Raw genomic sequence first — 27,321 nt, 5'->3', positions numbered from 1 at the left:
ATTCACTGTTATTTAACAGAAATGAGAATTTGTAACAACGTCGAAACGAAATACGCATCTACCAACATAAAGAGAAAAATGAAATACTTTAAACAAAAAACACAAATGCCACTTTAATATTCGTGATTATTTTTTATCATAAAAACGATTTTTATGATGAAAAATTGATAAAATATATTTTTTTTGTACAATTGCCGCGTTTAGAATGCGAAAGATTATGCAAAAAAAAAATTTTATATACATTTTTACAAAAGTAATAATTTATGTATGTACATACTGTGTACACAGTGGCGAGCAAAACCGTTCGGATTTGCGCCACTTTTGCATTCTACGTGCTGTACAATTTTTTACGACATCTCAAATATTATCAAATTTTCAGGATAGGTTTATGTATTTATTGTACAAGAAAATAATATTTGAAATAAAATTGCGTTCACAAAAACAAAACTGAAATAAACTCATTAAGTACAGTTTTGCTCGTAAAAAGTAATGGCCTAAAATTACATTATTTAATATTTGGTCCAAAGACTTTTATGTTTAATTCCATTTTTTACACGTCTCGGCATACTTTCAACTAAATTTTCTATTATTTCCTTCAGTATGGTTCTTCATTCGATTTGTACTTGTTAGGTATTTGCACAATCTCCTCTTTACAATAATCCACAAATTTTCAATCGAATTAAGGTCGGGACTTTGTGCTGGCCATTGGAAAAGTTGAAATCGTTGACATTGGAGCCAGTGAGCAAAAATTTTGGCGGTGTGTTTCGGATCGTTATCTTGTTGAAAAACGATCTCTTCCTCTGGATAAGCACACTGGTCTATAAGATCCCATAAATTTGACTGTAAAATATTCAAATAGTCTTCTGTTTGCATAATGCCATCGATTTTGACTAACGGATCAATGTTCCACCAAGTGAAGCACCCCCATACCATGAGACTGCCGCCACTATATTTTACAGTCTGTCGCACATAATGTCGTTGAAGGTTTTCATGTGGGCGACGGCAGTAGTACTGTTTGCCATCCGACTGGAAACGATTGATTTTCGATTCATCCGACCAGATAACCTTTTTCCAGTCTTCCACGGACCAGTTTTTATGTTCCTTAAAAAACTTTAGGCGCGCCTTAATATTTTTATTAGATAAAGCAGGTTTCTTCTGTTTAACGGCGGCCACAAAACCAATTCTTTGAAGAGTTCTCCGAGCGGTCCATTTGCTGACAGTCTTATTTATGGAGATTGCGGCCTCCTTTGGTGTTTAATTATTCGCTGTAGTGAGTCTTTTGACGGTTTGCCTAGCATCAGCGTTCGTTAACAATCGCGGGCATCCTCCCAGGTTCGGGAAACTTACTACTTTGCATCGTTTTCTTATAGCCACAACAATGCTCAAAACTAATTTTAACTGACTAGCAATTTTACGGATCGAAAGGCCACTTTTTGTCAAAGAAACAACCTTTACTTCAACGTCGGATGGAACTTTTCGAATTTTGTATGAAAACACTGATTGACTAATAACGTATGTTTATGCTGCTGATAATCAACTAAACCTGAAAGCTAACCCACGCTAAGTAGTTGCTCGTTCAAAAATCGGAACTGGGCGCAAGTAACTGTTCATTTACAGTTATGTTTTACGGCATCAAATCAAATTCATATTAGCAGCATATTAATTTCATATTTAGTAAAACGAGCAAAACTATACTGAATGAGTTTGTTTTAGATATTATCACTAATCAATAAATACATGTGCGCGCACTGCTCTATATGTAAGTATGTATATACAAACATGCGTATGACATTGCAAAATAAGTAATGCATACGCAAATCTACATATAATATAGAAAAATATGCAAACGTTGTTGTACACAAACAACAATTCGTTTATTTTTCGGCACATCTCGGATTTTCTACCAACAACACAATGTTGTGACACTTTTTCGTCTGAACGTCTGACTCTTTGACACAAAAGTAAACAACGTGAGCTTCGATTATTGGTTGACCCTGTCAACGGAGATTTCATATGAAGTAATAAGTGTACATATCTACATTCATATGTTGTTTGAAAATGCCGACGGCAAAACGCAATTCTGTCCTTTTGTGACTCCATAATGGTGTTAAGTACATGTATTATTTTAAGAAATATATCAAAAAATTTTAAATTATTACTAATAACTCATAACAAAGTAAAAACTAATTAACATAAAATAAGTTCGGGTGTAACCGAACATTTTATACTCTCGCAACTTGCACGGATCAAAGCCCGGGAAATTACTTCAGGTGTTTATTTTATATTAAAGGAAGTATTGATCAGAGTCAACCCAATTTTGACATAAAACATACTATTATCGAGAGACTCATTTATTTATTTTATTATATGAATTTCACTTATACCTATATCTTACACATTGACAGATATTTTCGGTAAAACTTCAACTATAGGCACTAGGGTCCACATATTCAGTACCTAGGGAACTGAACAGTTTTTGTTTGATTTCTACAATTTTTGGTCATCAGGTGGCACACTTTAAACTCATTATTCACCCAAAGTTTTACTCCGGTACAATCATTGTTGCTTGATTTGCATAGTGCAAAGTGAAAGAATCAGATGTAATTTAAAATGGTGTTATATGGGAAATTGGCGTGGTTGTAATCTGATTTCACCCATTTTCGCACTATAGCATAGAAATGCAAAAACAATGCCATGTATCGAATCTGGTTGAAATCAGTTAAGTAAATCTAGAGATATGGGTTTTTACCTAAAAGTAGGCCGTGCCACGCTCACTGTCTAATTTTGATCGCGGTTCCTATAAAGTCATCTCATACCATCTCAGAAATAAAACTTAATGACTCTGGCATGTTTAGTGCTTGATTTTTCGCGCTTTTAGTAGTTCTTAACAGTACCGTTATATGAGGTGTCTTGTTATTATAACTTTAGCGGTTTAGGAAATATGCACATTAAACCTATTAGAGGGCGGGACTACGCCCATATTTTAGAAAAAATTTAAACTGCCCTTCCCTAATTTGGTCCTGTATACCAAATAACAGTCCTGTATCTTATTGTGGAGCTTAGTTGTGACAATTAATTTGTTTTTGATTATTGGCGTTTTGTGGGCGTGGCGGTGGTCCGATTATGCCCCTCAGCTATACCAATCGTCTTACGGTACCAAGAAACATGTGTACTAAGTTTCATAAGGATAACTAAATTTTTACTCAAGTACACATACGGACGGACGGAGGGACGGACGGACAGACAGTCACCCGGATTTCAATTCGTCTATTCATAGTGATAATTTATATATATATAACGCTATATCTAATATGATTAGTTTTATGTGATACAAACAACCGTTAGGTGAACAAAACTATTATACTCTGTAGCAACAGGTTGCGAGAGTATAAAAAATTATAAATAATTATTCAATAAAAGGGAATATATTTCAAATGGCATATCAATATACCCTGTTTGACATACTTATCATATTCTCTTCAATATTCGCCGGTTGGACAGTTAAGAGAGCTGTATGTGTACATGTGAATTCTTTCGCTGAAATTTTACAAATGTTCGCTGTCGAAAATTCTCGTTCTTCTAAGTTCTCTGGTTTATTATCATTATTATTTTTGGGTTTGGAATGTTGCGGTGACGTAACCCCCCCTTTTGATTGGAGACTCTCCTGAGTTTCCTCAAGTATGTTAATGTTTGAAATTTTACGACTTTTAAAAATGTAGAAGTAAATTATTACAGCAAGAATTATCGCAACGATGATGATTGTAGTAGCGAATGTTGACCGAACCATTAAATTCTCGTATTTTCACACATTTTCGGTAATGTTTACATTGAAATCGTTAAATATTATTAATAAATTGTGGTCTGATAAAAAAAAAATTTTTTTCCATAATTTTTAATAATAATAATCCATCTTTTATTGCGATTAACTCTGTTTTATTATTTCTTATATTTTCACATTTGTTCATTAGCAGCATAGTAGGGTTGTTTCTTTTAGTTTCTTTACATTTATATTTTCTTGAAATGAATAGAAATTATTTTTACACCTTCTCCTGTATTGAACACTAATTCTTGTGATTGATTATTAGGAAGTGGTGTAAATATTGATATTCTCACATCTATAATTTCATTAGGTATTTGTATAATAAAAATTATGCTGTGTATAATTTTATATTTTTTAATTTGAACACAACAGTAAATCGAAATAAATGAGTTGTTTCTCCAAACGTCTATTTTCTACGCCTAGTCCGTTTATACTAGCTTCAATTTTTTTACTATCGTATTTTATTGTATATTTAATTTCTGTAAATGTTTTATTGAAAAAGTTATTTATATATTATACTAGCTTTTGCCCGCGACTTCGGCCGCGTGGAATAGTGACTTCCGGCAGATTTTTGATTCTTCCCACATAGTTCCCGTTCTTGCGGGATTTTCGGAATGGTCGAGTTCCCGCAGAATTTTCAGGATAAAACCTATGTTTTTTTTCGAGTTCCAAACTATATCTGTACAATTTTTAAAGTAAATTTTATTATTTTAAAGAACTTCTGCATATACTACATTTTTTGTTTTATTATCTTGTGGCAGAAGAACATATTGATTTTCGCCACAACCCGATCTTGATAACGCGACATATAACTGGCCGTGCGAAAAACAGTCTTGGCGTAAATCGATCCCCAAGTGTTTGAATGTTTGCCCCTGTGATTTATTTATTGTGACTGCAAAAGATAATTTAAGCGGAAATTGTATTCTTTTGATTGAAAGGTAAGTCGTTGGGTATCATTGGGATGCGGGGTATGAGGACTGTTTGACCAACTGCTGGATCAGTCAAAACTATTGCAACGATGACGTTATTGCGCAGAAATTTTACTTGAAGTCGGGTCCCGTTGCATAAATTTGGTGGTTTGAGATTTCTTAGTAAAATTATTGGGGTACCTATTATTAACTTAAGAGAATGTGGGAGAAGGCCGCTTGGGTTCAAGGAATTGAGGAACTCCTGTGGGTAATGAACTACATCTTCTTGATCCATCACGGTATCAATGGATGTGTAGGTTACAATATCTCCTGGGAGTTTACTCAAAATGATATCATTTATTTCGTCAACGCTACTATTTCTTGCCGCCAATATTGCTCTTTGACACATCCATTGATGGTCCTTGTTTTCTATTTGGCTGATGTCAGGGTATACCTTAGTTACTAATTCCTCGATGTTACCCACTTTTACTCCTAAATCGCAATCAATTTCAATTTTATTATTAGAATGAGGTATTTTCCCGTCTCCTACAGAAAGTAATTTTGAAGGGAAAGTTATACTACCTGCCCCCAAATGTGCTCTCATATTTGTCGAGAATTTTAAAATATTTACAAATTTCCATAATGGAGAACTTTTAAGGCAAGCCTTCACAATGTCTGCTCTAGTTCCCCTTACTATTACCGGTAAAGTTTGGCGAAAGTCCCCAGCAAACATAACAGTAATCCCACCGATGATTTTATCACAGCTTTTAAGATCTCTAAGAGTTCTGTCTAGAGCTTCTACGTGAGCTCTATGTATCATGGTACATTCGTCGCAGATTATTAGACTGACGTCTTGTAAAATTTTCCCCAAAGGGCCATTTTTGCGTATAGAGCACACGCTATCTTTCTCTAAAGACACAGTTAGGGGCAGTTTAAAAGTGGAATGAGCTGTGCGTCCACCTGCTAATAAGGTTGCAGCAATACCTGACGACGCTACTGCCAAGGCTAGCTTTCCTAGAGACCTTACTTTTGCTAATATAAGATTAGTCTTGCCGCTCCCACCGGCAGCATCCAAATAGAAAATTCTTCCTTCATTAAAACGAACACTTTTCATGACACAAGTATACGTTGTCACCTGGTCATTAACTAATCTTGGTTCATTTTGTGTGATATACTCATTTAATTCATTTATGTTATATGGTTTTCGCAACGCTACTTCTAACGGTTCCAGAAGCGAATTATTTCTTTTTGCTGCAGCAAGCCCAAAGTCGGTTAGGGATTTATCTGAAATCTCATGAATTTTATCTTCAATTATGATTAGTCCATCATTGTATATATCATCATAATATGCTAATGTCATATCCTGATTCTCATTACGCATTCTGTTTAATATATCTTCACATAAAGCATCACGAAATTTATTCCATAACTCTAAGGGGTCAGATGGTTGGCAAAATATAAGGATAGTGGTAAATAATTCTCTTAATTTTGTAGCTGGCTCGGATATGATAGCATCAGATATGGTATTTTGCCAATGTTCATCTCCCTCCAGTAAACCTAATTCCTTGCAAGCGCCTTGGTACGTTTGGAAAATAACACCATTCACGGTTCTTAGATGTTGAAATGACATTGGACCGCGAACATATTGCAATAACATTCTTAAATAAAAACATTCAGTTTGAGTTGGATGAATGTTATAAACACGGCTTAAATTTTTTTACACCGGGATATCCCTCAACATCTTGCCCGCGTCTTCTTCTAGAAAATGAATTTCTTTGCCAAACGTAATACTGGGGAACTTCGTGATATAAAAGGGTTTTTGCAAAATCGTCGCTTTTGCAGAGATGAAAGAACGCTGTAAGTGTCGTTGATGAAGGACTGTTCACACGATCTTGGAGATTTTCATTATTATAAAAATATACTCTTTGTCCATTTTCCAAATGAACGGCTAAATGAACTACTGCCGGAAAACGTTCATGAATTCTCCAAACCGCCTCCGAGGAACTTATATAGCGACCATTTAGATATTTTTCTACTTCATCGTTATTACTTTGTAACGAAAATGTGGCTTGATCAGAACCTTTATGAATATACTTACAGATGTATTTAATAGCTTTGACCGATTGACAAAACTCTACGTTAATGTGTGTATTGAAAATTCGTGATAGCAGTGGATTATAGGGAACCACCCAACGATTATCCACGCTCATTTCTGTACCTTTTACACGAATTATAGCTGTGTTTCCACCATTATCTGGAGACCTGCGTCTGTAGGTTGGATAACTGTCATCTCCCGTTTGTGTTTCCGAAATAAAATGCCTAGGGAACTTTTTAGAACAAACGTTTTCTTTCATACATGGTGATGTAGGATTATGAAATCCGCAAGGACCATGTATCATATTTTTTATGACAATATTATGAAGAATCGCATCTTGTTGTACGTCAGGTATTTCAGCCGATATTTTTGCATCTATAGAATCTGGTTGAACTTTGTTAGCCAGCCACAATAAAATGTGGGCGTGAGGTAAACCTCTTTTTTGCCATTCTACTCTGTAAACAAAAGCTTTCGATGGGCCAAAAATATTTTTCTTCGTTAATAGGTCTATCATTTTCTTGAGTTTTAAATGAAATACCTTAGAAATTAAATCATGTCTATCATAAGAATGTTGAATGGGCAATAACTCACTTTTTATTTCTGGCCATTCGGGGTTACATGTAAATGTAATGAAGAGGTCAGGTCTTCCAAATTTCCTGACATATGTCATGGCATCTTGACTTTTTGCATTCATGAATCTGGGGGATCCTGTAAATGACGACGGCAATATAACGTGCTGGCCAATATTAGAAGCGTTTATATGTCCATCATTTACGACGGCATCTCTTAAATGAATGTACTCTTCTGCTCTCAATTTTTTTTGATTTCTTTTGAGGAAGTCTAGCCTCTCAGAGATCATTTTTGCCGCCATATCAACACAATATTGGTTGAATAATCCTTTGAAATAATGTATACTGTTAAAGTCATTTATTCTCATCATGAATCTAAATGCATGAAACTGCATACATGAAACAGTTTTAAATGTAGCCGTAGTATTCTGCTGTGGAATATTAATACAGTATCCGTCGTTTCCAAAGGGAAACAGTAAGGGATATTGAAGCGGGTCATAAGATCTATGAATTTCAGAAACTCGTTGAAGTCGACCATCTCTCGCAGTCAATACAATATCACGGGGCCCTTTGTCTTCATCTATCATAAGAACAGCTACTTCATCTACTACCGGCGCATTATACCGACCTCTATGCTCATTAGGAGGTTTTACATCAGCATGAATGATAAGTTTTAAATCATTCGGTGGTCTATTTTCTAGATTGATTAAAATGTTGAATAATGATTAATATTTTTTATTTGTAATAATCTCTTCAAGTTAGTATTATAAAATTCCTTTCCATCATCTGTTTGTATTTTCGGTATTCGGTTACTTGAGTTTAAAATCCTAGCCATTGCATTTGTTACATTTTCTTTAGTTTTATTTTTAACTGGTTCGACACAAGCTTTTTTGGAAAATCGATTACAGTTCATTGCCATAAATCATCAATTCCTTTAATAATAACTCGTCTTCGTTTAAAACTTTTTCTAGCTTGTTTATGTAATTTTTCTACAGAGCTCTCATTTGCATTTTGCTAATCCTTTTATAGTAGGGAACTTTATTTTTAGCACTTCAACGTCCTTTTCAGTAGGATGTAGTTTCGACACAACGATCAAATAATACTCAATAGTTAATAAATAGTTGTTTATATTATGTAATTCTTCCCCATATGCACGTGTTATTCGTTGGTCTATTAGATCCTCAAGAATTGGTACATAATTTTTAATACTATTATTCAGAATTACATTTATTTCTCTGATTTGATGTTCTAATTTGTTTTTCATCTTATTTAATGTTTCTAAAAGGAATACATTCGAAATGACATCATTGTCTTCTATAGGAGCAGATAGGTTAATTATTATTTTCTTGTTTAAATTAGGATTTTTGTTTCGGTCTAGAATTGTTTTCTCTTTTAATCTATTATTGTTAAATGAGGAATGTCCAAATTTATTTATACTCATATTATTTAATAATATTTGCTTCTCACAACTCTTCAAGAATTGATATAATCTCGTTTTGATGGTTGTTATGACCGGCACTTGTTGAAGATATAAGCAATCTCAATCTCCCGACCAACTCATTAGCATCCCAATATTGATAAATATTTTTGCGACAATCGATTGATTTCAATAAACCTCTTCTCCACTCTACTTATGGGATTGTATTATAATTGAACAACTTCCTGATAATATATGGATATTTAAATGATTTGGTTCCTTAATTTGACTATTTGGGTTATAATTACGTTTGTGAGCACTTGTGTCTAATAAAATCTGTAGATAAGTCTTCAAATCACACTTTTTATAATGTTGTGGGTTTTTATGAAATTTTTCTTTCCGATCTGTATAACATCTTTAGAATTAAGTTTTAATGGTTTGAGTCCGAATCGCCATCTACCATATGAATGGCTATTCGGACCATACAATGTATCGAGCATTTTAAGATCTTCAATCAATTTTATGTTTTGTGATAGTGAATGGGGATGAGTAAGCTTAACCCGTTTAAAGTCTGCATTTAGTTGATTTTCAGACTGACGTTTAACAAATTTATGTCTTTCCCACAGATCAGGATCTTCTTCGATTCTTCTTAAAATATAATATCATTTTCAGTTAAAGAAGTATTATCATTATACGTTTCAGCTTGATTATGACTTTCTACAACCTTTTAGGTTACTTGAACCTTTGGTTTACTTGAATATACGATGCCAGCCTCTCGGGGTCATTCATAAAATTTAATTTTTGCTTAACGCTAACAAAGTTATCTAATTTGTGTTTTTTAGCAAAGCATTGTTCATTAATGATATCAATAGCTTTGCAACTTTCAGGTTTATTATTAATATTTGATTTAATTTTAATTACATTGCTTTGTGTAGCTGCTTTTAGTAATTCATCATAATGAGGTTTACTTGGAATATACGATGCTGACCTTTCGGGGTCATTCATAAAATTTATTTTTTGTTGAACAACCGTATCTAATTGTTTGTTTTTTATCAAAGCATTCTTCATCATTTTGTTTCCAAGAATTATCTACAGAATATTCTAAATCAAGATCATTAGCATTCATATAGTTGTCAACGGTTGCTAATGAATCAACTTTCATGTCTTCACTTTCTTTTACACTGTCCGCCACCCAAATTTCATTATTATCAATATAATTAGTAATATTATGTTTATTCGAGTTTTTAAAATTATCAACTAATTCATTTAATGGTTTTGAAATGGGCTTAAATGTATTATCCAACATGTTTATTCTATCCGATTCTCCCAATTTAATTTTTTTAATTTTTTCTTTTAATACTTTCCTGGCAATATTTGCAAATACAGCCATATGATTATTTAATATGATCTTTAATGAGTGAGTGAAAAATCTACTACCTATCAGTTGTATATCTGCTACGAATCTGGTCTGGCATATGTTTTTATAAATGTTTTACAACTGTATAAAATTATCGAAACCCTTTCGATATCGATCATTGTTTATAGGATCATCTTTACTTATAACAACAAACCCGAATTTATTTCTCCAAGACTTGACACAAATTTTTAAAAATGTTTTGTATAACATATCTCCAATAACATGATCATTATAGATAAGCTTAAGATTCATTTCATCTTGCTTGAACACAATAATCATGCTTGCATTATTACGAATTAAGTGTTTAGAAATTTTTGTATAAGTTTGACATAAATAAAAATAATCTATGTTTTTATGATGACCCATACAAAAACAGTGTAGTATTGTACAATTTGTTTTCCACATATTACAAGTACATCATCAAATATAAAAATTGAGTCCGCTTCAGTGGGCTTGATAACATCAACGTTTTCACTAAATGTATAAAGAAATATTCCTTTTATCGGATTAATAAGCTTTTTTAAATAGATATATTTCGGCTGATATAGTGATTTTGAATAAGTGTATACATTTCGAAAATTAAGCCCGTTTCGGCTTTCAATTAAACTGAGCATAACATTAGTTTTTCCACAATTCGATTGTCCCACAAACAGCGCACGTAAGAAACTTGGCAAAAGTGCACTATGTCTAGTAACATTTTTAACATTTATATAATTTTCAGCGTTATTAACCTTAAGTTGGAGACGTTGTTTAACTACTCTCATTTTGTTTACTAGATTTACAGCAATATAAACCATCACTTTTATAATAAAGGCATCATTTAATTATAACTCACCCACACTCACCCATATTATTATTGAGAAAAAAAAATCACCTAATGGGACTAATACATAAAAATATTGGACAGGGTTTTGTAAATAATTTGATTAATTCATTGCCTATCAATTTTGTGGTCCTGGAACAAAACTCCGACAACGGTTAGAAAGAGGAGATAAGGGTATAAATCCTTTAGATGCAGCCTGCAGAGAACATGATATATGAAGCATATTCCAAAGCAAAATATATAAATATCAGACATCAAGCTGATAAAGTTTTATTTGAGAAAGCCTGGCAGCGTGTAACATCTAAGGACAGTGATTTCAAAGAAGAAGCAACCGCTTGGTTCGTTACAAATGCAATGAAAGCAAAACTCAATTTGAAAATGGTTATTAAAAGTGAGAAAAGACATACATCTAAATGTAAAAAACGATAGCAGTTAAAAAGGTTTTCAGGTTTGGAAAGAAGCAGTTGGCTGAGGCTAGGAGCCATAATAGATATAATTAACCAATTGCTATGAAGAGGGGTTTATTTTTCAAGCCACATAAAAAGGGTTTACGACCCTATCCAAAAAACTAATTAAAAGGCTACCCAAAAGTCCGTTAACAGACGTAGATTTAATGATATATTGCAAACATATTAAACATTTCAGGGGAATTTTTATGCGAAATTCTTCACCGAATAAACCGGAATCTCAAGAATGTGGGATTCTTAATTTAGATGATGCTAATGATCCTGGTACTCATTGGGTAGCTTACTATAAAAACAAAAATTATAAAGAATATGTTGATAGTTTTGGAAATATACAGCCACCGATAGAACTGATTAATTACCGGATACAAAAATATAACACAGTAATATGTGGTCAATTATGTTTAAAACTTTTGTTTAATAAAAAATAAACGTTGTAAAATATAAACGTTTTTCTTTTTTCTTATATTGCATAATAAAGTACAACTAACATAATGTTTCAAAATCACCATAAGCATAAGTATTAATATTGTATGATATTCCTGTACAAATCGCTTCTCATCTATATTGCTTAGGACTACTTTTTATAAATATCTTGAGTATAAACCATTACATAGACCTAAATATATACATTGATGCATTATACACTTTGTTTTCCAATTCTATAAAAAAACTTAAACTCAATGTTGAAGTTACACACTTTTTTATTCCCTTAATTTTTTTAATTTCATTTATATCGTTATCAATTCTAAATGAATACATTTTCGCTCTTAAACCAATAAATTCTTTTATTAACTTTCACACTTTATATTCATCCTTCATCATGCTTAGAACCTTCTTATTCTTATTTGATATGAATAGTTTCGAATATCCTTCATCATGCCTAGAACCTGTTGGATACATCTAGTTGTTTTTTGAAATTTTCAAATTTTTAATATTCTTTTTTCAGGTAATATGCTTGTCTAAACTTCTCTTCCGAACATACATATATCTTTTCACAAAAACTACACGGAAACATTTAATTTAATTTTTTTATTTTTCGTCTAGTTCTAGCATCACCTTGGCACCAAACTTGATGGAGATATTCAGAAATTAAAATGTTTAATAGTCCAGTCATTTAAGCTTAAATTAGGTAAGAATCTCGGAATTCAGATACCCAGCTGTAAGTCTGTAAATACTTGTATATTGACACCCTAAAAGTTGTCTCAAAACCTACATATGGTAGGGTGTATGCAACTATTAAATTTCAAGGTCAAAGGTCACAAAAATCGGTTTTTTGTGCTTTTTTTTGTCAATATCTCATTTCCTATGGGTTTTTTGCTATTGGTATTTATTATCAATATTGTAGAATACAAAATTCTCTACAAATTTTGTTTAAAAATTTTTTTCATACGGTGAACCGTTTTCGAGATAGAAGGCTTAGAGCGCGCGGTCACAGCATCACTTCAGGTCAACCGGTGCCTCCGATCAAAAACGCGCCATATATAGTTGATGAACTATCGATAAATCAATGATTATAAATATTTGTCAATTTTTATTAACTATTATATTATATTTTATCATTTTTTCCTAACCTATCCACTTTTTATTCAGTATTAATTTATTTAACAACACTTACCTGCCCATGAAATTGCAGAATTGTTAATGAAAATATAGGAATTATATTTGAATTTAAACTTTATTATTATTAATAACTTCTTACATGATAAAAAAAAATATAAAAAATATATTAAAAAATATCATTTAATACATTTATTTTTATTAAAAGTAAAAAAATGGAATAAAGGGTACAAAAACTACAATTTATAATTTTAATCATCTTCTTCCTCTTCATCGTCGTCTTCCGGCTGCTGGTAAATTTCAAACTGGTCTTCATTATCGTCTTCAACGACATTTGTTTCAAGTTCTTCCATGATTTCGGGGTCAAAAATTCCATCTTCGTTAATGTCGCTCTGATATGGTAGAGCATTGAGACAAGCTCGCCCATTACATTGGCCACAAGCTAAAGAGCATTGCAAGCCCGCTTTCCTGCATCCGCTTCGCGAACCACAACCACTCTTGCAGTTGCAGAAAATTGTATTTAGCAAATGTTCTGGAGCAGGTGGTAAAATTGTCATGACAGGCTCCAGAAAATCGTTTCGCATTGCCCAACCCCATACCTGGGGTTCCAAATCATGCCCTAACCAAGTTTGAACTTGATAATATACACGTTCGAAATGTTGATGAGCAGCTGCACTTGTTGGTGGAATATTTGAAAGCTGCACAGGTTTATTAAGTTTTGTAGACTTGACGTAATGCATATAACGAAGATGATCGAGACTTTTCACAGATTTCGGAGCATTATAGACTGCCAATAAGGTTTGAGTTCCACTCTCTAATAATCTCTGGGCCGAACAATTTTCTTCCTCAAATGCTGCAGCTAGTTCATCCAAATTGGTCAGTTTCTCAAAAACTTTTAAAAATGTTTTTTTTCCCTTTTTAAAAAGCGCAGAAGTTGTGTCACATCCACTTAATGCGTGCAGAAATAAAATATGTGTTTTGGAATGAGGATAATTATCAAAACTTTTAGTCAAGTATACCTCCGTTTTTACATTGCCTTTCCCAACTTTTTTAAAGAAAATTTCTTGTTCATAAGACAGTGTACGCCCAATTAAAATGATGAGTAAATCAATATCTTGTCCTATTATTTACAAATTTACAGATTTTAAAGAAGATGCACTTAATTATTTTCTAATTAAAATGTCATTAGTGTTAATGGGAATATAATTATAGTAAGATTTAAGTTTTTCCCTTCATTATTTTTTAATTTTAGGAAACGGTGATCAGTATTATTGAATAGATAAAGATTTAAGGCATGAAGAAAATGATAAAATATAACATAATATAATAGTTAATAAAAATTTACAAATATTTATAATCATTGATTTATCGATAGTTCATCAACTATATATGGCGCGTTTTTGATCGGAGGCACCGGTTAACCTGAAGTGATGCTGTGACCGCGCGCTCTAAGCCCTCTATCTCGAAAACGGTTCACCGTATGAAAAAAAATTTTAAACAAAATTTGTAGAGAATTTTGTATTCTACAATATTGATAATAAATACCAATAGCAAAAAACCCATAGGAAATGAGATATTTACAAAAAAAGCTGATTTTTGTGACCTTTGACCTTGAAATTTAATAGTTGCGTACATCCTACCATATGTAGGTTTTGAGACAACTTTTAGGGTGTCAATATACAAGTATTTATAGACTTACAGCTGGGTATCTGAATTCCGAGGTGGACTTACTATAATGACTGGACTATAATACAACAGTGGTTTAATGATGAAATTAAAACGGATAATATTGATTTAGAATGCACTCAAACTTCAACAAAAAAAACATAATATTAGCTTATTAGCTGTGATGGTAAATGGATCCGTGAAGATAAACTTCTTAAAGAATCTTTAAGGAATTGTATATAAATATAAATATAAAGGAATTGTTGTATTTACCCGTACTAAGCTCTTACAAAAAAGTTTATATGCATTTATTCGATGTACTATCCATTATTATACTCTCGCAACCTGTTGCTACAGAGTATAATAGTTTTGTTCACCTAACGGTTGTTTGTATCACCTAAAACTAATCGAGTTAGATATAGGGTTATGTATATATAAATGATCAGGATGAAGAGACGAGTTGGAAGCCGGGCGAATGTCTGTCCGTCTGCGCAAGTTGTAATTTGAGTAAAAATTGAGATATCTTTATGAAACTTGGTAGACATGTTTCTTGGTATCGTGAGACGGTTGGTATTGCAGATGGGCGTAATAGGACCACTGCCACGCCCACAAAACGCCATTATTCAAAAACAAATAAATTGCCATAACTAAGCTCCACATCAAGATACAAGACTCTTATTTGGTACACAGGATCACATTAGGAAGGGGCATTTGCAGTTAAAATTTTTTTTTAAAGTGGGCGTTGTCTACATCGAACCAAAACTGTTCAAGCCCCTAAGTACTAAATATGTGGACCCCAGTGCCTTTAGTTGACCTTCTACCGAAAATATCAGTCAATCCACAAAGAAATCTCAAACGAGTATACCATTTGACTTTGCGAGCAACAAAAAACATAATATTAGCTGTGATGTTAAATGGATCCGTGAAGATAAAATTCTTAAAGAACTTTTAGGAACTGTATATAAATATAAAGGAATTGTTGCATTTGCCCGTACTAAGCTCTTATAAAAAATATTATATGCATTTATTTACCTTTGTTGTAACAAATGTTTTATTTATAAATGCAAATAGGCCCAGGATGTTTAAATGACATAAGCCTCCTCTACACATGCACACCAATCTACTCGGGAAATACTGGCGGACTCTAATGAAACACACCACTCCTGAGAACACTGAAGTAATTTCACCCCACACGCCGACACCACTACACTCAACCTCTGAGAACATTGCATTCGCTTTATGCAATTCGACAGCCTAATTTCATTCGTTTTAACACTTCGATATGAAAGCGATTAAACGCGCTACAATTCGTTTCGTCAGCGATCCTGTAACCGTCAACTACCGACATTTCGTTCGACATCGATCCCACACGGCTATCTTTGTTACAGTATTTAAATAAGTGTTAAATTCAGAATGTTTTGTAATAAAAAATAAATAACCACTTATTTTGTATCAGAAAGAAATCTGCTTTTCATTTATAATATTAACCGCGACTGCGAGTGCCACATCAAAACTTTACAGTGGTATACGCTTACCTATTTGTTCAATCACATTTCTCCAGAACTCAGTTGAATACTTAGGGTATATAATAAAACACAATAAAGTAACTGTACACCCCAAGAAAATTAAAACAATAAAATATTATCCTATTCCAAAGAACTTAGACCTAATTAGTAAAAAAAAGTTCAAAACTAGATTTTATTTTAAACAGTAGAAGAATTAGATGAAGCAGCTATTGAGAAAATCAAGAATGCACATTATACTCTATATCTCAAAAAACTACAATAGCAAACTAAAAATATGGAAGCACTCAATAGAGAGAATTGATGATGCTCTATCAAGAGAAGAAGTAAACCCGACTACGGATTATTCCAGCACTCAGCGGAAAGTTTACCTGGAGAACAGTTAAAAAGGGTGTTCAAAAATGAACATGTGCGTTAGGACCACAAGGGCCCCACTTAGACGGCGTGTAGCAATAATTTTAGTTTTATTATTTTACATATTAAGATAAGAAAGATGTTAGAATATACAGTTCACTAATCCTAAATATGTATGCTCAGATATATTTAACAGGCATACATACATACATAAGCAAACAAATAAACAAATATACACTCATATGATAACTTGTAAACCTAAGATATATATTTAGGCAATTGATTACAAGTGCACATGTGCACTTGAAAACAATCCCATAACATGTAGCATAAACAATGTGCTACATACATACGGACATACACACACACACATGTATTGAGTTGTACTTAAAAACAACCATATGTGGTGTGCATGCCACATGCACTCATACATATGTATACATTTAATTAGACAGTAAGATTTGTAAATAATATATAAGCGATGCATTTAACAAAAAAAATTAAAATGAATTAGTTCTCAGCTCAATGAAGTCTTTTTCTGTCCCCACCAGCGGTAAGGCAATTAGAATCTTCATTGAGTTTAATAATTGGTCTTAAAAAGCAATTATTCATTTGGTCCTTCGAGCCGGATAGAGCTCAAGGCAAATTAAAAAGTCCTGTATGATAAAGCATACAGGCAATTATACATTTGGTCTTACAAACCAAAAATTATAAGCCCTAATACATACAGGCAACAAAAACAAAGACCTGTATTTACAAAACAGGCAAAAACAAAAGCCCTGTAATTTACACAGGCTTAAAAAGCCCTGTTAAAAATACAGGCAAATTTAATAATAATAAAAATAATTAGACGGGTATATATTCCGCAGTTTTTAATTGATCACATAAGCCGTTTTAGAAAGAAACTAAACGCAGTGTTGTCATGATGAAACAAAGTCAAGATGCCCGATTAGAATCGGATACCGTGCTGATCTCCATTTTCGAGAGTAAAATTCAATACCTCAGAAAAGTTATGGATGTTCTAAACAATAAAATAATAAACAGTAATCACATCAAGCTTTTGAAAATTGTATATTTTCAAATGGACAATTTTTACACAAAGTACGTAGAGAGAATTTTCTCTCTTGAAGTTGACGAATTGTACCTTGAAATTATTGCGGAATATTACAAGGCGCTTGAAAATTGTAAAAAAAGATTACAAGAAGAAGAGCCCGAAATCAAGGAAGGCGAGCTACGCGTGGAAGATATTACCTTTGAGAAACTACGCTTAGAAAACATTACCTCTGAGAAGGGAAATACATTTGACGATGCAGCTCAAGTTATTTATGAAGATTTTTCATATATAAAATTTCCAAGAATGTAGAAAACATTACCTCTGAGAAGGAAAATACATTTGAGGATGCAGCTCAAGTAATTTATGAAGATCTTTCATATATAAAATTTCCAAAAGAAATGGATGGTGAAATTGATGCAAAAGCAAAGAAAGAACGAGCGATTACACCAACTGTAGAAAGAGAAGACATCAAGTGGCATTTTATTTCCCCGGAGAGTTCTCACTTTGGAAGAATTAGGGAGGCTGGTTATTTTGTCATAGACGCAACATTGGATCCTGATCCTCCTGATGAAAAGCCAAATGAAGATGTGGAAATTATAGTCTCCGACGATGGAGGCATAACAAATAAAGATGGCTTAGATGATTTTAAGTTTGGTGCTACAATCAAAAAGAGAGGAACCCAAAGCCCAAGGAGAAGAAACGTATGAGACGTCCGCCAAGCAGTGAAGAGGAGTATGGTCAGTCACAAATAAAGAAGAGTAAAATCAAGGGTACACCGCCGTCTGATGAGAGAGAGAGAAGACCGACAGAATACCTTTGCGACAAATATAAAGAAATAGTTACAAGTATATTATCACTAATACAACACAGGAAGGCGCATAGTCATCATGAAATGTTATTTGATATGTTCAGATTTAAATGGTAGAAAGACGAATATGCAGCCACCAGCTACGACGTCACTTAGTTGACGAACATGACACGACTACATGCTGCGGGCATCTTTCCAGCCGTCACTTTGTCGCCCGGGAGTATGTTCAAAAATGAACATGTGCGTTAGGACCCCAAGGGCCCCACTTAGACCGCGTGTAGCAATAAATTTAGTTTTATTATTTTACATATTAAGATAAGAAACATGTTAAAATATACAGTCCACTAATCCTAAATATGTATGCTCAAATATATTTAACAGGCATACATACATACATAAGCAAACACATAAACAAATATCCACTCATATGATAACTTGTAGACCTAAGATATATATTTAGGCAATTGATTACAAGTGCACATGTGTGAAGTCTTTTTCTGTCCCCCACCAGCGGTAAGGCAATTAGAATCTTCATTGAGTTTAATAATTGGTCTTAAAAATCAATTATACATTTGGTCCTTCGAGCCGGATAGAGCTCAAGGCAAATTAAAAAGTCCTGTATGATAAAGCATACAGGCAATTATACAATTGGTCTTACAAATCAATTATTCAGTCACTGTTTCGTTTGTTGAAAGCTAAATTTATTGGTTTATGATCCAATAAAAAGGTTACCTTCACTATTCAAACTGTTTTAGACCGAGATAAATGGCATAAAATTCACTATCGTAAACTAAGTAGTGTTTTAAATTTCGCTTAGGCGACGTGAGAAATTTCCAAGGGTTCATTATTAACTACCAAATACTACATTGCGATATGGGAAGCGTCCAGTCATGTAAAACTGAGTAGGAAACCGGTCTGAAACTGTGACTTTGCGAAGCATGTGGTGCGAAAATACACGCCTATTTGACCCAAATGCTCAAATCCTATGCTTGCTGCTATTAGTTTTTTGAGGTTGAGCTTTCAAGCACGAGCTCGATTATACCTACATTCGTTTAGTCTGCGTTAAGTAGACCTTCGATCATTTGAATGGCTATATCGTCGATGGAATCTATATTTGGTGCATGAGCGACAACGCTCCCATGCGTCAAGGTTATCAAATTTGCGTTGCAGTTCATGAATTGCATTTGTTAGTTGAGCTATTATTGCTTCTGAACTTTCATCTTTCGCACTTGAGGTCTGCTCCAATGATGAACAAATTTGTTGTTCTCTATACCGTCTCCTCTAATAACCGCTCGATCTTTCGAACTCAAAATTCATTATTCGACAAAATCGTAAATGGCTTACAATAAAATTTGATATTTTATGATATATGTCACTAGTGAAAGCTAAAAAAGATTAAATTAATCTTAATTAATCTTCAAATGAGACATATGTGATATTAACTAAACTGAAGGGGCTAAAATTAACATATTAAGTTGATGTGGAAAACGTTAACCAGAAGATCGGAATTAATTATATTAGATATATGAGGTTTAATACTTAGTTTTTATTCAGCCATAAACCATTAATATAATTTTTAAAGTTTAAGTAAACTTGTCAACTTAATTTCATTAGAGAAAGGTCCGGGCTGGCTACATTAACCTTAAAAACCTATTAGGGTTTTCCAATAGGGATGATATGATTTCTACGTGTCGTTTCGGTAATTTTTAATATGTCATGATATGCAATGTTTTTCATTGTATTCAGTTCAGTTTACAATTTCATCATGTTCAACGTTTACAAATTATTCAATTTTATTAATAATCGTTCTCTAATTGCATCTTTTCGTCTTCTTCTATGAGGCTCACTTTCATCTGAGTGTTGCGGTAAATAAACAAAACTGTCGACTCGGGTGCGAAGAAAATCCACAAATTATTCATGAACAACTTTACATTCACCTAAATTGACAATTTTGTGTGGTTTTTGGTCTAGTGGAATCATCGGTCCGTACTTCTTTCGAAAAGAAGCTAGTGACACCGTTACTATCAATGGAGAGTGGAATATATCGATGATATCCAAATTTTTATGGCCGCAATTAAAAGAAGTTGATCTTGAAATAATCTGGCTCTAAAACCACAGCACCACACAGCACGTGCAAAAACCGAATTATGCGAGAAAAGTTTAGAGATTCAATAATTTCAAGAAATTGTGACATTGAATGGCCTCCAAGAAGTTGTGACTTAACACGATTAGACTACTTCTTGTCGGGTCATTTTAAGTCATTCAGCAATAAACGAACCTCTCTTTAAGCTTAGGAAGTCAATACTAAACGTGCTAATCATGACATACGACTTGATTAAGTGACAAAAGTACTCGAAAATTGGATTCATCGAATTCGTTCCTGCAAAAGAAGTCGAGAACTTCATTTGAATGATGTTATATTCAGAACTTAATTACTTAGATTATACTTTACCTCAAATAAAAAACATTCGAACTCCCTTAACAAATCGTGTGTTTTTTTAAAATCATATCGCTCTTATTGGAAAACCCTGTATATCCTATATTTAACGTTCAGTTAATTTTGCAGATATCTTAAATATTGATTGATATACACATAGCTAATAAAGTCTGCGTTCACTCGACACTATCTTTTAAGTGAAGTAAAAACACAATGTAAATAGGTAATTCAGTTCAAATTTTCTACATGCATTTCTTCTTTATATTTTTAAGTTGAAAATCCAAAAACAAACATGTGTATTCCTTTTTTAATTTTTGTGATAACGGGATTTTAGTGTAAGGAAAAGTAAACATAGGCACCATTAAGTCTGCGTTCAGCTTTAAAACTAGTTACAAAAGTATTAAAAATTATAAAGAAAAATTAAATTCAATATTTTGTTTGATGCCGCGTTGTTTTAAAACCTCGCTAAATAGATTTGTCATTGATCTTACCAACTTATCTGTTTCCTCAGCTGTAATCTGGGACCATTCTTCTTTCATTCCACTTCGCAAAGCTCTTTACTTGTTACTGTATGCTGGCGAATTCTTTTTTCCAACAGATCCCATAGATGCTCAATAGGATTGAGATCAGGTGATTGAAGGGGCGTTTTAAGTTGTCTGGGAGCCTTGGTGAACAGCCAAAGTCTACCTATTTCCGCAGTATGCTTCAGGTCATTATCTTGTTGGAACCAAAACGTCGAAGATAATCCAAGATTCTCTGCACTTTGTTTCAAATTGTTTTTTAAAATGTTCAAATAACCCCATTTATCCATTGTGGATTCAATAAATTCAAGCTGACCCACACCGCCAGCCGCCACCTCCGTGTTTAACTGTACCAACAAGATTTTGCTTTTCAAAGGCAGTTCCTGACTTGCGCCACACAATTTGTCGACCTTTTATGCCAAAAATGTAAAATGTGCTTTCATCCGAAAATATTACTTGTCTCCAGAATTTCGGCGACCTATTCATATAGTCATGAGCAAATTCAATGCGCTTTCGCTTGTTTACAAGTGAAATATATGGTTTCTTTCGAGCGACTCTACCATGATATCCCGCTTTTCTTAAAATGTTTCTAGCAGTTTGGGCACAAATTGTTTTTTAATGATTATATTTACGTTTAAAATAATCTTTGCGGACGTAATTCGAGGGTAAATTTCCACATATTTATTATTTTCCGTTCTTCCCGGACTAAGAATATTTTCGGACGGCCAGATCGCGGTTTTGACGTTAACATTCCGGTTTCTTTAAAATTGTTTACGACGCGCTGGACAAAAAAAGACGTTCTTTCAATAGTTTGCCCAATTTTCCTGAAACTTTCGCCATATTTCCATAACTTAATGATAATTTTTCTTTCCGACAGAATAATTTCTTTTCCTTTAGTTTCCATTTTTTTAAATATTATTAAAACGCGTCACGAGCTCTTTAAACGACTAATTATATTAAAACACAATAGAATCTACCCAAAAAGAACAAACAAATTCATGAGAAGAAACGGTAGTATCATTTCAAGCTAACTGAACGCAGACTTAATGGTGGCTATGTTTACTTGTTCTTACACTAAAATCCCGTTATCACAAAAATGAAAATAGGAATATACATTTTTGTTTTTGCATTTTGAACTTAAGAATATAAAGAAGAAATACATGCAAAAAATTTGAACTGAATTACCTACAAGTATTTAAATTGTGTTTTTACTTCACTTAAAAAAATGCGTCGGGTGAACGCAGACTTTATTGGCTATGTGTATTAGGTATACGGGATGTTTGAAAATGCCGATATTAGTTTTATGGGGGCTGGGGGCAAGTTTTCACCCAATTTTATTCATTCCAGACACAAAGATGTACCGTTATTAGAAAAATACGGCACTCACACAATTAAGATAACTTACAAAGCAGCCGATATATGCGGTATAAAGTTGGACGGAAGTTCGAAAATCTTTCTACAGGGTGGCTCACGAATCGTGCTACAAAACCAAAAAGTAATAACTCTTTTCCGTGTGAGTAATCGACTTCCTTTTTTTTCTGGCAGGTTATTACTTAAATTTTTAAAATAATTACTTGGGATAACTAACAGAGGGTTTGGATAGGGCAGAGGTACCATGCTTTGTAGTCCTTCATTTCCATCCAAAGGGAATTCAGATGGGATTTTGGCGGCATTCTTCCGAGTAGATTGACCATTATGAGATTAGTAAACATGTTTGCCGAATCTGGTGTATCGCAAGAGGACCGTACCACCGAGATCTGTGTTCGTGTTCAAGAAACAATCGCGGCTGTTGCATTGTCCAATTCAGGCAAGTCCGAGAGTTATGACTCGCAAGTTATCGACGCAACTTGCAGTTAGCAGACAGTCATTACAACGGATAATTCATGATGACTTAAACCTGTTTCCGTACAAAGTTTAAATAACAAGCCTGTTAAGCCCTCTAGATTTGCCTATTTGCCAAAAATTATTGAAATTGCCGAAGAAAACAATAACTTGATAAATTGGCTGTTTATGTCTGATGAGGCCCATTTTGATCTTAACGGAAATGTAAACAGCCGAAATTTCCGTATATGAAGGAAAATAAATCCATAAATAATCCACGAGACTGAACTTTACCTAGAATGAGTCATTGTGTGGTGGCAGTTTCATCAAGGTGTATTGTCCGGCCAAATTTCTTTGAAGAAAACGGTGTAATTAATAGAAACTGTCAATGGGCACCGTCATTTGAAGATGTTGAATGAGCTATTTTACCCAGAAGACGTATCCCTTTCAATATCGTTTCAAGAGCTCCAACGAAAATGTGAAAACAAGTTAATATCAAGTAACTCCACTTTTCGCTGGCCCCTAAGGTCACCTGACCTGACTGAGCATGGATATGATTTACGGACCATAATTTTCAAAAATAATTAATTATATAAAATAAAATAATATTGCTATACAATTAAAGAAAAATAAATGTAATGCATTGATTAAAAAAAATTATTATTGTTTGCTTTTGTAGAACGATTCGTGAGCCACCCTGTATTAGGGTTTTGAAGGCTAAAGGAAGTATTAACCCGACTGAACTAATTTTTTACATACAAACATACTATTATCAGAAACAGATTCTTCTGCACCAAATTTGGTTCAAATCGGTGAAATAGTTATTCAGATATAGGATTTTACCTAAATGTGGGCGGTGCTACGCCCTTTGGCCAATTTTAACAAGTGCTCTTATAAAACCCTTCCCTACAATCATGGTCGTGAAATTTAAAGCTTATGGTGGATTTATTTAGTGAGTAGTTTTCAATATAACCGTTATATTGAGAATGGCCGTGGTTATTATCTGAATTTGCACAATTATAGCACATTACTATATGTTTTCGAATAATGGCGTTTTGTGGTTATGGCAATGATCCGATTACGTCCATCTGCAACACCAACCTCCCATGGGCGCCAGGGAACACGGAGTACGAAATTTCATCAATATAGTTTTTATTTAAGCTTAAGTTTTTACTCCGCTTGCCCGGACGGACGAATAGACAAACAGTCACTCGGAAATTCAACTCGTGTCGTCATCTTGATTATTTATATACATATATTTATGTTACTCCAAATCTAACTAAAATAGTTTAAGGTGAAACAAACAACCGTTTGGTGAACAAAACCACTCCATGTTGCAACATGTTATGAGAGTATAAAATTAAGTAACTAACAAATAAAGTTGAAATCACCTGCTTTGTCAATACTTTAGTAGCACACTGTGATTAAGACTACCTACGGTTCCGAACAAACTGTTGCCGGAACCTACCAGCTCACTTTTGAAGCAAAGATGGAAATTGATAGACCCAGACTTAAAAATCATAAAACTTTCCCAGAAAATTGTCAAGTTTGATAACTACGGAACTTTTCCATATTACCAGTCACCAGAGGATATTGAGATTGCTGTATCTGCAAAGAATGAGTTTAGCAATTTTGCGCAACATTGGATAGATTGAAGCAAAAGTTATAAAGGGGCTTAACTCCATTCTCCTTAAACTACATCAGAAGTGAATTATAAAGCAAGAACTTGATGATCTACAGGCTGTTATTGACAGCTTCAAGAAGCCGACGGACGGCCTCTAATTAAAAGGAGTTAAGAGGAGCAGCTCAAGCTCATTAGTAAGAACGAGCCCGTGGTTGAGTCAGCTAATTTACGTGTTCACGCTACAGTAATAATAACTCTAATAGGATCCAGCTTCATGGTTGCGCATCACTTATTGTAAAGTTTAAAACTAAGAATATATGAAGTGTGTTCAAAAACTAAAGGCAGTTTTAAAATTTCAGCAATTGTGGGGCAACCCTACGTTAACATGTTTTTTGACACATACGTAAGGGTGTTATAATTCTTTCTTAGTGAATAAATTCATTTTTGCTGTGACCCTTTATTTTTGTTTTCTATAAATTACTATAATTGTTTTTTAGTCTTAAGTTTTTAAAACACAATAAAAAAATTTGTATTTTCAGTTGTCATTTGAACAATTCACAATAGTAATACTGATGAAATAATAATAAATAAAAACAAAACTTAGTAGCATGGAAGATTGTGGCTATACCATTTTAATGAGGTATCCGCATACTCTCTTGTACGAAATAAACTCAATTAGTTTGCTGTTGTTTTTATGGTACATGTATGCCTGATGCCTTGATATGTTGTAATCAAAGCCCCTTAAAAGATATCTGCTAGCATACTAAAGAGCAACATATTACTAGGAGATTTGCACTTGTCTAGTTTATAATATAGTACAAGGTGCGTACCAAAGTAAACAGTACTTAAAAAAAAAAAATACAGAACAAATGGTTTTTTCGTCAAAATAAATTAATGTTATTCAAAATAGTCTCCTTCTGCTTTAATACAGCTTTTTGCACGGTCCAAAAGCATGTCGAACATGTGTTTTAGCTCGTTGCCCGGTATGGCCGCCAGTATGCCGGTGCAAGCCTTTTGAATGGCCTTCACGACTGTATAACGCTTTCCTTTCATCGGCAAATGCATTTTTCCGAAAAGGTAGAAGTCGCACGGTTCCATGTCAGGTGAATACGGGAAGGGGTTGGTTATTAAAATGTGATTTTTGGTCAAATAATCAGCCACAAGCGTCGATCGATGAGACGGCGCATTATTGTGCAACAAACGCCAACTTTCATCTTTGCGATATTCGGGCCGAACACGGCGCACCAAACGCTTCAAAACTCCAAGGTAGAATACCGCATAACCGTTTTGGCCGGGTGGAACAAATTCTTTGTGGACAATACTCTTGGAATCATAAAAGCAAATCAGCATTGTCTTCACTTTTGACTTCTCCAGGCGTGATTTTTTGGGTTTCGGCTCATTTCACATTTATGTCCTCACGACCACTTTGAAAACGTTGAAACCACTCGTGCACTCTGCTACGAGATAGGTAATCATCGCCATAAACTTGTTTCATCAATTGAAAAGTTTCGGTAAAAGTTTTACCAATTTTATAACAAAATTTAATGTTGGCTTTTTGTTCGAATCTCATTTCCGCACCGATGACAAAAACATACTGACACTTAAAACGCAATAATTCACTTCCAATAGATGAAATGTCATGCAATTTTTACTGGAATTCGATAAAGAATATCAGATTCTAACGCACTAGTCGACATATAGATGGCGCCACTAGAGTTTACTTTTTTACTGTTTACTTTGGAACGCACCTTGTAGATTTGATTTATGCTACCCATGGTTACACAACGGGTGGCTATAAGACAACGTTGAATCCGAAAACCTACTCTTTTGACTGTAACTTCCTTTAGCAAATTTTTGTTATGTAGTTATATTTGTGATCTAGTTATCGTAAGTTTCGCTGGAGTAGACAAATTATACCTGAATAGGCCAGATTTTCCAGCTACTTACTTTTTACTTATATTTGTAAAAAGTTTCAGTATCATTAACTTAAATACAAGAAAAAAATTTAACTTCGACTGCACTGAGACTATAATACCCTACACAGATGCATTTTTATACCATAAATTATTATATTATATTATAATAAGACATTTATAAAGATTTTGATAGGTCAGCTATATGCTATAGTGTTCCGATATCGGCGATTCCGGAAAATATGCTTTTTTGGGAGAAAAGGACATAAGCAAAATTTCAATTTGATATAAATAAAATAATTAGCGTATACACAGACAGATGGACGGACAGACAAACGGGCACGGCTAAATCAACTCAGATAATTTACTTATGTCGTACATAGGTTTTCCTTTTGGGTGTTACAAGCTTCGTGGCAAACTTCATATACCTGTGCAGGGTGTAAAAAGTATATTGTATAAGTGTCGTTCACGATACAAATAGGCTCAGAGTTAATTTTTGTAATATAATACATATGTACTTTTATTTAC

The 27,321-nt window shown here is 33.6% G+C and overlaps 1 protein-coding gene across 17 annotated transcripts in view; it reads right to left on the bottom strand.

The window, feature by feature from the left end:
• The window catches only part of Ptp52F (Protein tyrosine phosphatase 52F), a 922,788-nt gene that overhangs the window by 699,115 nt on the left and 196,352 nt on the right, over window positions 1-27,321 (bottom strand). For 14 of the 17 annotated variants that reach the window (XR_011395839.1, XR_011395840.1, XM_070107709.1 and 11 more), the window contains one exon: window positions 7,415-8,089. The exons of the other annotated variants lie outside the window; for them this stretch is intronic. Coding sequence is in view for 12 of the 14 variants with exons in the window: in XM_070107709.1 (XP_069963810.1) it covers window positions 7,415-8,089 (675 nt within the window). In the remaining 2 variants the exon portion in view is untranslated. The remainder of the gene's footprint in view (window positions 1-7,414; window positions 8,090-27,321) is intronic. 17 annotated transcript variants of the gene reach the window in all.

Source organism: Bactrocera oleae, chromosome 4 (assembly GCF_042242935.1).
Source record: "Bactrocera oleae isolate idBacOlea1 chromosome 4, idBacOlea1, whole genome shotgun sequence".
Taxonomy (NCBI): Eukaryota; Metazoa; Arthropoda; class Insecta; order Diptera; family Tephritidae; genus Bactrocera; species Bactrocera oleae.
The sequence above is the reverse complement of the archived record's forward strand: the minus strand, read 5'-3'. Positions and strand labels throughout refer to the sequence as shown.